The sequence below is a fragment of the Stegodyphus dumicola genome, chromosome 4, assembly GCF_044657685.1.
Source record: "Stegodyphus dumicola isolate Sdum_Otavi_A_Nest chromosome 4, ASM4465768v1".
In the NCBI taxonomy this organism is placed as follows: domain Eukaryota; kingdom Metazoa; phylum Arthropoda; class Arachnida; order Araneae; family Eresidae; genus Stegodyphus; species Stegodyphus dumicola.
The window spans coordinates 218,679,629-218,694,852 of NC_140771.1; the positions used below are offsets into that span (position 1 = coordinate 218,679,629).

The following is a 15,224-nucleotide window of genomic DNA, read 5'->3' on the forward strand; positions in this document are numbered from 1 at the left end:
TCAGAACCTAAAGGTTCTACTACTCGTAATAATGCTCCGAGTAACTCTACTCAAGAAGAGGCAATGTAACTCTTTTTACAGGTGCAACATGACATTTTAAAGCAACAAAACTCACAGAAATTTGCTCTTTTTTACACAGTCTTATGTAAACAACAGGACCATATGCCCTCTGACTGGAATCTTAAAAGCAATGGATCTCTATAGAATCAGCTTTGGGATTCATAATCTAGGAACTTTAATCTTACTTAGATAATGACACTCACACCACCACTTTGCCCACTCTTGAGATATATCCATAGGTAATTCATCATCCCTTGTTAATTTTTGAACCCAATATTCTTGTAGTAAGAATTTTAATCTAACAATGAATTAAATTTTTAACCCAAAAGGATCAAAAATCTTCCCTGCAGGTTTTAAGATGATACTTTTCATATTATGCTTATGTTTAAGAAATTCTATCAAACTAGTTGTGTCTATAATCCGACTGTCTTCATTAGTATCCCAGAACATTCCTAAGATCTTAAGTGTCTCGTATGAGTCACTGATTTTTATGTGGATGGATTTCAAACCCTTCTTCTTCCTGTCTTTTCATCAGCTCAGGAACATTAGATACCCGTTTACGCAAATTCATATTTGCTTCAATCATAATTTGTTTAACTTTGTGTGATAAGCTTAGAGCCTTCTATACACTGTCTTTTCCTATAATAAAGTCATCATCATAAATACAAGAATTCAGTATTACAAATATATCTGAAAGAACAAAGCTCACATGCAGATCACTCAGTACTCTGAACTAAAAACTAATCTGACAACTGATGCTGTTTGGTCTTATGCAGTTTCTCCCTGACTGCTGAGATATTTCCAGTACTTTCAATTTCTCAAAGTTACTGGAAGGCAGATATACAGTTATATATAGGGCCAGGTGCAGTTACAGTTAAGACCAATTACCATTATACAGGGATCAGACCAAAATGTCACTGTTTGGCTACTTTTGGTGATTTATTGCCAATTAGGAGCTTAAATTATTCACCAAAACCATTGCCAGGTTGCTGCTATCAGGCCAATTTCGCAAGATAGACATTTACCTTAATGTTAAGTGGACTTGACATGTATTCTTATTTTTCTGGTGGAGCTCCACATTCTCAAAGCATTTCATGCTAGATTATAAAAGCGATATTGCAATTTTACATGTCATTTCACTAAAATTATTTACATATATATAAAATTCGTAACAGTATTTTATGTGAATGGTCTAAAGTTATTTAATTTTGCTTGGAATTGATGCAATTTTTTTGTGTATAGATCCTCAACCAACTTTGACATCTCTTATCAGAGGTCCATTTGGACGACACGCATGGTGTGTTCAACTTCGCCATTTACCTCATTATAAAGTAAGTTTAAGTATTGAACATTTTGTAGACTGGTTTAAAGCTATTTTTTAATACTGTTGTATTTGTTTTATAAATTTAAATAATTTTATTTCTTATTTGTTATTTTAAAAGCTTCATTTTTGTTTTTAAGTTGTTGTGTCATTAACAGCCCTTGCACTGCTTTTTTTTAATGCAAATTAATAGCAGTCAGCTTTGTATTTTTATAATTTCTTTGTTATTATCATTTTTTAAAAAATTTTGTTAGTGTTCATGATACCAGAAAGTAACGTAACCATAATTTTTTTTTTTTGTTTTAATTGTCTTGTAATTTCTTTTTGATATTTATCTGTAGGACCACAGTAAAATATCCAAGAAAGATGAGCTGTATAGCATCTGCATAATATTTAGCAATAATATAATAAACCACTCATGTAACTTCATTTTGAAGTTATAATAAAACCATAAAAAGATTATAAAATCACAGCTATGACATACCACATTTGTAGTCTTTACAAGTGTTTTATTTTCTTGAAGTTATCGAAAACAAAGTTCAATTCATTTTTAAAACATGGTGCTCAGTTTTTCAATATTAACTGGGTATTGTCTTAACTGGCAATCTACCAGATTTTGTTAGTTAATTAATCAGTTTTATACTAGATGGCACCACATCTTTTTTGGGCTATTTTGTTTATAAAAGCAATGTTTATGCTTAGTATTTCTTACACATGCAATTTTTCTGTTGAATTTGCAAAGAACAAAGCTCACATGGAGTTTTTAAAATGTCGTCTTTGAATCTTTGTTATGAATTTACTCTTAAATACAAATTTATATTTTTCATGGTTACATTACTAAGAATTGAAATAAGAAGCAAATGAAGGCAACAGTGTTTATCTCTCTTAAATTCACTATCTCCCGTTTTGAATACTCAAATTAATCATATTACAGCAAATTGTTTGTAAGTATGTTTTCAAACAGCTAACTATAGCAGTACAAAATTGGGTGTATTTTGTTTTACCTCTTATCTGTTTCATTCACTGTATGCACAAAATTCTTGATATAATGTATATCCGTAACATTTAAAGAGCTCACTTTTAGTTATAGTAATATCAAGTAATTCATTGAAATATTTAAACCAGTTAATCTAATTTTTTTTAAAAAAGTATTTGATCCTTTTATTTGCACACTGAAAGTTTTCTTACATGCAGCATAAAACACAGCAATATAAATAAATATTTTGCAAAACATAAAAAATTATTAATATTAAAAAATAATAAATCTGATCATGCAGATTTGAATAAAATGGTGGAAGAAAAAAATGTGTAAAAACAATAGTTTTAGTGGTGCCACCTGTCAATCCATAAGGTAACTACACAGTTAAGTAAGGTAATTCATGTACTGGGAGAATACCATTAACTGTTTTTATTTTAGATTAGTTCTGTTTTGTAATTTCAATATTTAATTGAAAATTACAAGCAAAATTCTTATAAATTCTGTAGTATGTAACTCATAAGTAGCATAGTCTTTATCATATTAGAATTTCAGAAATACTGATTTCATACATATAATGTTATGTGTATATGATATCGTAATATTATTATATACGTGTAAGCATTCAGAATTTTAATGAAAAGTACAATAAAAGCTTGACTCTTTGGAAAGCTTGGGAAATAGGAAATTCCAAGTATGTCAAAATTCCAATTGTTAGCATATAAAAAATGCAGGTTATAGGAGAAAAGTCAAATGAATGGAAAAAGAAATTTCTGCTCTATAATTATAAAAACAGTCATCTTATTTGTTATCAGTTTGGATATTAAAAGCCTGCATTTAACATTATGTAAGTTTAAAAAGAAGTCATTTCAGATATAAAAGCTGATGTATTTTCTTAACATCCTGAAGAAGCTTTAAAGGTATGAAAGTAAAACATGTTATCTGATTATGAAATCCCTGAATCATGAAAGTTAGCAGAAATCCCATCAAAATTTCACTAATCATTCCAGCAGAAATTTGGAGAAATTAATCGCTCATTATTTAATTACACGTTGTAATGCTTGAGATCCAGACTCATCGGGACAGCAATTCTGGATTTTTGGAAATTACCAGATTTTAGATCATCAGTTTAAATCTACTAAGATGATATGTAGACATATCAACATTCAGACTTCACTTACTGTTTAGGTCATATAAAAAAATGCTAATTCTACTTAATACAGGGCCAGAGCAGATACAGCTGGTGTGATGCAAAAAGGTGTCAGAATTTAGAGATGGCAAAAATTTTAGAATTTAGAAGAGCACCAAGCAACAACAATCAGGGGTGGTTGAATTGTTTGAATTTAGGAAAGGTACTGAGCAATAGAATGTAGCGGCTGGAAAATTTTTAGAGAGAGGTATCAAGAAGCAAAATTAGGATTCACCATAATTGCACCAGGCCACCAAATGTGTAATGCCAGCCCTGCCCTCTATAGCAACCACTCAAGGACCTAATGTGTGATTCTGGACATCAACTGTTGCATTGTTATGGCCATTGTGGGACTGTTTAGCCAGTGGGTTTTTAAAAGTAACATGCGGGAATCTCAGTTACTCTGTAGAAAATAAATCACTTTTATAGCACACCTGCCTTGTTTTGTTATTATCCTTTTGTAGTTTTCGTAAGAGAGGACTTTTTTATTATTTTACTTATTTATTTATTTTGGTTGGTGGTCTGAAGATCTGGATATTGAACATTTGGATTTCAGACTTTGTATCATATGCTTGAGTAATTTTCATGTTGCATTGCCATTGTTTATCCATTAGCAGTTAAGGTCACATATTGTACCCATTAATGCATATCATTCCATTGAAGCAGGTCCCAAGTTTTAATTATTTTTTCAAAATGTGAGGGAAAAACAACAAAGTAGCAGTTAACTTATATTCTCTCTTACAAAAACTAAATTGGCGTATCAAAAATTATTTAGGTTTTTGATAAAACCAAAGGAAAGATTTTATTATTGTATTGTGACAGTACTTTTATAGATTACTGGGGCCAAATCACACTGTCTGATCACAGTATCTGTGTGTTGTGTGTTAGAAATGATCAGCATACTGTCTAGTTAAGCTTACCGCATTGCATTAAGCATAATTCTTTTAATAGGCAAATTGAACATCTCTCATATGTTCCCGTGCATGAACACTTAAATCTCTCATATGTTCCCATGCCATAATAACTCCTCACTTCTCTTTCTAAGAAGAGTATTCAGTTCCTATGATAAATTCTTGGAATTATTATATCCATCACACTTCCAAGAATGAATTCTGTGATTGATATAAGAGTGACGGTGGGAGATAATCAACATCAGAGAGTCATCTAATTGTATTCGCATTTGAGATGTTATAAGCAGGATTCTGAGTTGTAGTGTTGTACTTGCTATATAATGGCTTTCCTCTCAACTGCTAAATTTTTGATAAAAAAATAATCTAAAATTTTAAAATAATCCAGTTACTTAAGCTGTCTGGTTAGTTGATCTTTTACCACACTCAGACTTTAATAAGATGGCAGATCTTAATGATGGTCATAATTAACTTCAGTTATTTAAATAAAAGTAATCAAATATATCTTGAATGGCAGTTTCTTCAAAATCAGTTGTCATATTTCTCAGTATGAAAAACAAGTTATAAAACATGATTATATTAGCCACTCTCTAACAATAATGATCGTTTTTACTGTCTCTGCACTACAGATTTTAATCATAATTAATTGTCTTGAGCATTTTTATTATATTCCTAATGTAGGCAGTATGTACAGCAAATAAAATAATCTTACGTGTAGAAAAAATTCTCTCAATATTAATAATTTCAGAGAAATGCTGCATGTAGTGTTAAACAATCTGATTCAGGTGTTTTAATCAATTGTTAAAAACTAATTTAGGTACTTTTCTGTTAACAGTGAAATATAATGTTGGCATTAAATCTACCTCCATGGCAGCAACTGTAGTGATATACAAAGTTTCATGAAAAGAGTAACTATTTTATGTATAATGTGTAATGTATGCAAGGATAAGTGTATGTGTGATGTCGAATTTATACAATTTTCTGATTTTTTTAAAGCAAAAACTTCACTATGTACATGGGAAGAATGAAAACTGTTGTTCTCTCTGTGTGCACAATAATCTATTTTCACTTAAAAAAATCAGAGAATTTTATTAATTTAGCATTGTGCATATTAAACATTATATATATATATATATATATATATATCCATCACTGCATGGGTGTTCATGACATGATATAACTAAGCTACCGCATTTGTTGCTTTAGTGCACATTTGGCTGTAGAGGCATTAATTTTTTTTGTGGGGGGGAAGCAGGAGACATGAAAAATATGCACTGCCCTTACCGGCACGTGAATCCTGAACTTCTTGAATATGTGTCAAGTATGCTTCCAATTACACTATGAAGGCATGCAGAAAAGATTGAGAAAAGTTCTAATTTACTGCCCCTTTTAAAGGGAAACTAGGGATTAGGAAATTGTCAAATCCTGGTAGTGATGAGTTATCGTTCACCACCTTTGAGTTTGGGTTCCACTTGTAGAGTTTTTTTTTAAAGCAGGAGATGTGAAAAATTTGCAGTGCCATCACTGGGACTCAAACCCTGTATCTCTTGAATATGTGTTGAGTGTTGAGTATGCTTCCAATTACACCACGAAGACATGTGGAAAGGATGGAGATGATACCTTATAGGCAATTGACTGGATTAATGAAAAAAAGCCATGTTCTACCGGGTTCAGCTATACAGGTTAATTCAAAATAAATAGCGCAAAAAGGAAATGTACCTGGGACTGCAGTAATTAATTTATTTCACAAGTGTGTATATAAGAAGAAAATGTAACTTCCCAATCTTCATTTGACAGCAATAAAAAAAGTTTGTTTTTGAAGTGTTCATGGGAGGTGATAATATCCAAAATGGTAGCATCAGCTAAAGTAAAAATTTGTTATATTCTAGAATTCATAAACATATTTTCTGCAGCACGATACATTAACTTGGGCTTTATAAGCAAGTCATACAAATATTTTCCTCCATTCCATTGTTAATGAGTCACTGTTTATACTTTTTCTCTTGTATATGGAGCTCAGCTACACAAACTGTTTCACTCACCTTGTGATGTTATGGTGGAAATGTGCTTTTGTAATAAATTTAATCTGTAAATATCTCTGAACTCTGGTCGACAATATCGATTTTGCATATTCTAGCACACAATGAGCCTTTTCTCTTGTTAATGCTGCCATTTTGAATATTAGTGCCTTTACTGTGCATTTCATTCTTACCAAATGAAAACTAAGAAGTTACATTTTCATATATCTGAATTTGTAACATAAAATTCATTACAGCAATCACAGGTATATTTCCTTTTGTATCATTTATTTGAATTATTCAGTATTTCATATGTGTATACAAAATAAACAGGTATAGGACAATCTGTGGATCAAAGCTGAAAAGGGGGATTGGGATTTTAATAAATTTTGCACCTAGCAGTTAGATTGTAGAAAAAAGGCTAACATTGGTAGTTTGATTCCATAAATAAAGTAAGTTAGAGTGCATTTCTCTTAGAAAGCTATCTATGAAGGCATTTTTTTCATAGGCAAATGAACTGCATATGCTTTGCTTTAATCAGTTAATTGTCTATTTTTGAAATGATGAGATAGGATATATTAGTAATTACTGTATTTAATCAAAAATGTACCCCCTTTTTATATTTTTGCTCTTAAACTTTGAAGCATCTTCTAATCGGGTTTTTAACAAATAAAGTGGCAGAATAAGGGGAAGGAGTTTAATTATCATACTGTACTGAATAATTATGCTGGTTTAAATATTAAATAAACCACACAGTCTAGTTAAATAATATTAGTTTAGATCTGCATTCACTATACTGGTTACTTGTGAGCATAAAAACAAATGTATCATTGATTTTTTGAGATTTCTCTTTTCATACCATAGTAAAATATTATATTCAGTTAAATATTTACTTTGCATTCTCATCAGAAACAAATGAATTTTAATCTCAACTTTACTGTCATTAAATATTCATGCAATAATTTCCAGAAGTCGTGATGAAGCTTGGCATCAAAGTTCAGGCATTTCTTTTTCAGAGTGGTAAGGCAAATCCAAATGACGAGACAAGATGATTTAGCTTTTAAGCGCACATCTTTATTTCATAGCTTTAATTCAATTTCCACTGTAGATCATGCTTTACTTCACTGCTTTACTTCATATGAAATTCTCCAAATTACATATTCAATAGTGGTTTAAACTAAGTATGATTGAATTTCAAGTTGCATCATCATTATTTCTAACAAAGGAGAAAGATAGGTTAAGCAGCAACGAGATGTATAGCATAGGAGGAGAGGTGAGCTTCTGTTCACAAAAGGGCATGCATTTGTTATTTATACTAGCGGTTACATAATAGCTAGAATGCTCTGGGAAGTACTGGTCTAAGGTAAAGATCCTGAATTGCAGAAAGTTAATTAAAGGTTGCTGATTCGCATAGAGCAAAGCCGTCTTATTTTTTTAGCTCACCTGTGCCTAAGCGGTAAATTTGCTGAACACTGGTAGTTTGGTCCAAGGTTCAAATCCCGCAAACGTGCTGGCTGCATGGGCGCTTTTGTGGTTTTCTCCATGTGTAACGTGTATACGAGCCAGTTTCCCTTAGAAAGTCCTCCATGAAGGCATCCCTCCCTTTAGGCAGATAGCCCTCATGTGCTTTGCCATAATTAAATAAACCAAACCAAAAATGTCCTATTTTTTATATTTTACATTCATATACTTCTTTATTTCTTAAAATTTCTCCTAAGATATATGGCTGTTTTTATTATTATTATTATTATTATTATTATTATTATTATTATTATTATTATTAGCTATGCCATAGTAAATAAAATAAATAGCTATTTATTATAATTTTAGTTGAAGAAAAATTATCAATAGACTAATATTGATTAATTATAGGAGATTTTTTTAATGCTCCCATTTTTGACATGAAATTCATATTCTCTAGAGCAAAATATCAAAACCCCAATAGTTTTATAAGCATCTATTAAACCCTACTGATAAGTATTGTTATAAATTGCCAAGAATGCATATCTTAAGATAGGTGAATCTTAAATCTTGAAAGGGAAAAAAAATAATAATAACTTCAAAGTTGGGTTAAGAAAGAATCCAGGCAGCAGTTTTGCGAATTAATAAAAGTGTGACGTTCTAGGGAAATATTGCAACTGTTTTTTAACAGGAAAGTTAATGACATAAAGTTTTTCCCTCATTATTAATTACAAAAGGAGGGAAACTTCTGTTTCAAGATATAGCAGACTGCGAATGAACATTTATGCCATTAACATTAGCCTTTTGCTATCTGCTTTTGATCAAAAATTTAATATCTACTTTTATCAACATGTGTTTCTCTTCTTTTGTTATAGATAAAACTTTTCTTCTTGCTATTATAAATAGCATTTTTCTTTTAAAAGAATCGCAATAATATATATGTTTCATGTTTTCTTTTCCCATTGCTTACAAAATTCCTGATTGTCTATAAATTCATCTTCCAGCTCTTCTGTTAATAATATTCATGCATGTGTTTAAGGATTCTACATTAGATTTGAATTCTTAAGAACTTAGAAAGAGGAGGGAGGGAAAAGACTGAGAAGAGAGAAATGCTTTTTATTGGTGATGTTTGTAATCTTCAAACTGTTAAGAACTTTAAAAGAAAGAATTCTGGTCATTGAACACTTATGAAAGTGAACATTGAAAAATGTGTCTTGTATTTTCAAGTTAAAAATTATTAATTTTAATTCACAGAAATAAAAAATATAAATAAAATTATAGGTTAGTGTAGGTAATTTTACAGTAAAGGTATCTGCTTTTGAAGGGATGTCTTCATGGAGGATCTTTCCAGATAAATTTGTTTATACTCATGTTACACTTTGAGAAAATTCTTCGTGGATTGCTAGTGTTTGACATTTTTTATCTGCTCAGCCCTTGATGATCAAAACATTAATGAATATTTCCTCATTTAATCATTGTTGATCATTTTTAAATTCTATTTTTAGTAAAATTAAATAAATAAATAAAAAATTTCTATTTGTAAATTATATTTTCATAAAATCCATCTATCTATTAAATTTAGTTAATCTAGTATAAAAGTCTTTAAAAGCTTGTCTTAAAATTTATTTTGCTCCTTTTCTTTTTCTGTTTAATTTTTTGAATAAATAATGACACAATTGCTAGTTCATTTTGTATTTAAACAAAAGCATTTTCAACACAAACACTTATAATAACTTATAAACTTATAAAGTACTAAATGAATAAATAATCTGTGTTTAAGGAAAAGTGTAAAATCAAATAATTGAGTAAGTTAACAGATTTATTATTGCCAATACTTATAAGAAAATCCATCGCTAATGAGAATAAGTTTTCGCAATAAATATATTACTTATAATAATTTAAACAATTCAGTATTCGATGATTGTTAGCACATTTTCATAGTTTGGGTTTTTTTTTTTTTTTTTTTTTTTAATTATATATATATATATGTGTGTGTGTGTGTGGCATATTTAGGTGTATTTTCTGTATTTCTTAAAAAAGCTTATGTGTTCTTTTTTAGTCTGGCAGCAAATATTATGCTTTGAATCCTGGTAGGCCTCTGCCAATGAATGATGTTGGACTTGTACACAACATTAAGCAAAGGTATTTTCCTGAGGCTGTAGATAAGATCCCAGCATGTCAAGCGTGAGTATTATCTTTATGTTCTTTGCATTGAAATTTCATGCTAGTTATTTCCCTGTGTATTGTGTTTGCATAAATAAATTCTTTTAAAATATGTAAATGAGAAAAAATGTGATTGAATACTATGGACAACTTAGTGCAATAAATTATTTTTTTTTTTAATTTACAGGTATGTTTCAAGATATTGTGGGTTTAGTTCCTCTCTGCTACAATAAATTTAATGTGGCAATAAAATAAGAATTTTTTTAATCTAGTTCTTATAAAAGTTATTATTACATTATGCATTCTTAAACCGGAATGCAGCATGGCTCTTTTGTGTAATCATTATTATTTGCTGAAAAGCATTTTAAATTTTCTTTGTATTCATAACTTAACTGTTTCATGCAAAAAATCTAGTTTTCTGTTTGTTTTCTTGTTCAGGGTAGCTATCTGTTATTAAGGTTTTCTAAGTGTTAATTTATCAGAGGCACACAATTTGTTTGCTTCTTTCCAGGGTTAATCACTATTTTTAGTATAATAGTAATAAAAGATAAAAATATTTGCAAAAACTGGAATTTATGTATTTTATGGCATTTATAGAAGTAATGTAATTGTAATGTTATGGGGTGAGAGAAATTCATAAGATTAAAAATTTTAACAGTTAAAATTTTATAACTACTTTTTCACAATTTAATAAGTACAATATTAGTGACAGAATACTAAAGCTGTTCACAGTACTATTATTTAATCTGTTTACTTCATAATAATTTTTGTTAGTATAATCATGCATGCTTTAAAGCTGTAAATAAATAGCTTTCATACAAGTTCAGGTTAATAATCACCAACAAATCTTGGCATATAATCAGCCTCAAAATCAGAGAAGCACTAGAAAACTAGTTAGATCCTAAACTGTTACAACAGAGATACTCTTTTTAATCTATCATACATCTGGACATTGATCATGAGTTCCAGCTGATGAAGCAGATGGGTCATCTGCAAAAGCTCCTAATTCACTATCATTTAAAGGTGGTTTTAGCATGACATCTACAGCATTCTTTTTGTCATTTTCAACTCCAAGTTAATATCCTGATTATACAATTAGTTCAAAAATCTAGAAAATGCTTTATATGCTATTTGCTGAATATACATATGTTAACACTAATATGTAGTCTCTTTTTTTTCTTCGAAAGCTATAATGTTTATATATTCACTTGTAGGGTATAGATTTCAGCCTCACCCTAAACATGAAATGACATTTATATCTTTCTTTGATAACACCAATTTTTTGTACACGTAAAAAACTTTTAGGAAAGTACTCTAGGTCCTTCCGAGTAAAGCTTTGAAAATTATTATACATGCCACATGCTTTATCAAGAATATAGTCTTGCATAAAATTTCATTCGCTATAATGACATTCTAAATCCCTTTTCAGGATTGAGATATGAATCATTATATATTATGATCCCTTGACTATAAATACAAGCAAAAAGCTAAGGAATATTTTCTACCGGGAAACCATGATGACTGGGTTTTTTGTCTTTAGGCAAGTGTGTACCATATTTTCTGTAAGCTTCTGTAGAATGCAGTGTTCAGTTTTAGAATTGAACTCATGTACTGGCACTTGTAAAAAAAGAAATAATGGGGCATTTCCACTTATTGGTCTTGCACATGGGCATAGCTAGAGGGGTCAAGGGGGGGACATTTGTCCCTGGATGCAGCATCCAGTGGGTTCCAAGTTGGATGTTAGGAATTTTCACAATGAAATGTTTTTTACTCTTGGGAAACAGGAAGGGCATGAGATCTTCCATTGTCCCTGGGTGCTAAAAAACTTAGTTACAGCTCTGGTCTTGGAGTTTATTTGTTCTTGTTCTTTTTGTACAGGGATCTATGAAATATTCCTCTAGTATACTTAAACACTAATAACAATGATTGGAAATTACCAAAATTGTCATAAAAAGACACGATGTGAACAAATGTGATAGAAAAAATGATATTGCTCCAAAACACAATAACTGCAAAATGCGGCAAATGGAATGAATGAAGATATTCCCTTCAATTACTACTCTTTGCTGTAAAAAGAAATGCTATGTTTTGTTTAGATGATTGGAGAATGGAGGAAGCAGAAATGGATTTAGTAAATGCAAATTATAAAAGAACTTTACGTTCATGTGCTCCTAAATGGCCAAAGCTTGAGAAATGTATTAAGAACTGGACTGTAAATCACAGGAAGAATAAGATTATTCTTTCAATGAAAATTATTTTTATTGAAGTGAGAAAATTATAGATAGATATGTCTATTGCTGATATTTCTGGGGCATGTCATAATGCGAGATATTCATAAAGGGAAATAGTTTGTGCATGTTTACCAAAACTACAATAGCACAAAAACTGCCACTTGAATCTGAAAAAAAAAAAAAAAAGACTTTTTAGAATTCTACAAATATATCATTAAACTGAGGGGGAAAATACCTGAGATAGGACAAATAGGAAACATAGATGAGGTATTCTTGATGTTGACATGCCATAAAATAGAACAGTGGACATTAAAAGTGCTAAGGCAGTAATGATGAAAACTTCTGGCAACAAGAAGACACACTATACTGCTGTTCTTGCTTGTTGTGTTGATGGTTTGAAACTCTGTCCTTTGTTAATCTTTAAAGAAAAAATGCTGCCTAACATAGAACTTATATTCATGTCTAACCTACTGATGAAATGGAGGTGTAGAGGATATGAAGTAGTTGTTATAGAAGATGGGGTACAGCCATCCAGGTGCACTTCTGAAGAAATCATTTTTATTAGTGCACAATTAGTTTAAGGCCTATGTAACAGAGTCAGCAAAAATCTTTGCTACTGAACTGAAGATTCATCTTGCTATGATTCCTGGTGGAATGACTTCTCACCTACAGCCTCTGGCTGTTTCAATCAATAAACCTTCAAGAGATTTATACATGACAAGTGGATAAAGTGGATTGAGACTCCAACTCATGATGTTACTCTGATGGGAAGAATGAACCCTTGGTCAATTTGTAGTGTTTGTGATTGGGTGAAAACGTCCTGGCAGAAAATTAAAAGTGAGACTGTCATGAAATCCTTTAAAAAATGTGGAATTAGCAGTGTGCTAGATAGAAGTGAAGATGATATTGTGTATAAAGAAAGTGACAAATCCAGTAACAGTGACCACCAATGTGAAAATAATTGCATATATGATATCACCACCAGCGATGATGAATTTCTGTAATTCTGTGATGAATAAACACTGATATAGTTCTTAACTTGACTAATCTTTGGAATATGGTAACAGGTAGTTTGGCGACATTTTGGTAAGGCGATAAAGGTTACTAGCTAAGACTTTGGCAGTGTACATGGATAAAGTCAAGACTGTGCGCAATGCCATTTTTGTGCAATTCTGGGATATTTTTTTTAAGTGAAAATAGGTCGACGTGTACATGGATACCGTGTATGTGCAATTCTTAAAAACGCGGCAAGCAGTTTGCGATTCTGCACTTTCTCCCAATTTCACACCTAATCTTCATCATGATTAAGCATTTTTTTTCCATAAAAGTTCTAGTATAAGCGTAATTTGGCTAGCAGATTGTAGGAAAAAATGTTGAGTGTAAAAAAAATGCCTTTACTTCATGAAAACGAAATGGTGTTCAAAACAAAACTAGCAGGTTGCTGTAACAGGGTTGGTCACCAAATTTTCACCAAAAAATTGCTAAGTTACCATAATCCAAAGATTAACCCTTAACTTTCTTAACTTTTTAATATAACAGTTCCATTTTTATTGTGTATAAGTGTTGTCATTAAAATAAGTACTTTGATTCTTTTCTGTTTGATCTAAATATTTTTCATAAATTCTACCCTAATAAATCACAATGCATTCCTTGTTTACAGTATGTCTTATGGGCCAGGAAATATGATAATCAAAAATATGTCTCTTCATAATACGAGTTAAAAAATTATTATACCTGTATTGAACGTTGTTTTATCTTACTGTTTTCCAAATTTAGAATTTAGGAATCATTTGCATGAAAATAAATCTAAATGCTGTTATTCTGTGTGTATGTGTACAGCTGCTAAAAATATCTAGAAATATTTATGCATGAAACCTAAAATAACTTTATAGTGCTTTTTAAATAAATGATGCGTGAAAAATTATACTTGGTGAAATCCCTAAATGTTTGCAGAGATAAAAGCATACCTTCATTAGAAAATATTTCTCGAGTTAGTGCTGAAGAGCATGAAAAGCTTGTGAAACTTATTGAAAACCAGATCAACTTTGAAGCTTCAGTGAAAAAAGCGGAGGATTCTCAATATAACGAGTATCCAAATCCTGAAACTGAATGTAAAGCTCCCAGGTAACACAAAAACTTTTTAGATAGATCTGATTATAATTTTTTTTTCTATTGCAATTTGCTATAATTGTTGTATTTCTAAGTCTTTGCCAGGAATTCCAGACTTCTCGCTTGTTTCTTTCCCATCTTGGTTTTTTGAATTCAGAAGCATTAAAGGCATGTTATTGGTTTTCATATATAACTGTTTAAGTACATTTGTGAATGTGTGTTTTGCATATATACTTAGAAAGTGAATATTTATTAATTGTTATAGGAATCTTTGACTCAGCCTTTACCATCTTTGGTTGTACTAGATCAACTTGCAGACAATTTTCCTAATAAATTGGAAGAAATTGACAGCACACCAAGTAGAACGGCTGACACTGTTTTCATACTCTATGTTCAAAGTGGGCAGACTTCTGTTGATAGCTTTTTGCAAAATGTAGTTAGTATTTTCTATATATAATATTTCTGTTAAAATGATTTTTATTAAAGTAGTGTATAATGTAAAAGTAATTTTTAATAAATTGTTAATTTAATTCCCTGTATAGTTTCTGAATGAGATTTTGAAAAATGTAATTGCAAATAAATATATATTCAGAATTGATCCACCTATTGGAAAAAAGATAATCAAAATGCAACTCCTAACCCTTTAGTAATTACAGGAGAAATGGTCAAAGTAAAATTAGACACATAAGCCAATCACATTTCTAACTAAATGTAATAAAATAATCGTATGAATGTATGTATGTACATAAAACTGATGACTTAATATTCCATGCATAGCTCTACTCTTA

At 30.6% G+C, this 15,224-nt stretch overlaps 1 protein-coding gene across 7 annotated transcripts in view; it reads left to right on the plus strand.

Moving 5' to 3' along the window:
- The window catches only part of LOC118196087 (ral GTPase-activating protein subunit beta), a 162,295-nt gene that overhangs the window by 123,319 nt on the left and 23,752 nt on the right, over positions 1-15,224 (plus strand). For 6 of the 7 annotated variants that reach the window (XM_085815994.1, XM_085815999.1, XM_035367479.2 and 3 more), the window contains 5 exons: positions 1,303-1,391; positions 9,993-10,117; positions 14,281-14,451; positions 14,532-14,604; positions 14,702-14,872. In XM_085815994.1, coding sequence (XP_085672120.1) covers positions 1,303-1,391; positions 9,993-10,117; positions 14,281-14,451; positions 14,532-14,604; positions 14,702-14,872 — 629 coding nt within the window. The remainder of the gene's footprint in view (positions 1-1,302; positions 1,392-9,992; positions 10,118-14,280; positions 14,452-14,531; positions 14,605-14,701; positions 14,873-15,224) is intronic. The other variant, XM_085815996.1, reaches the window with a different exon arrangement.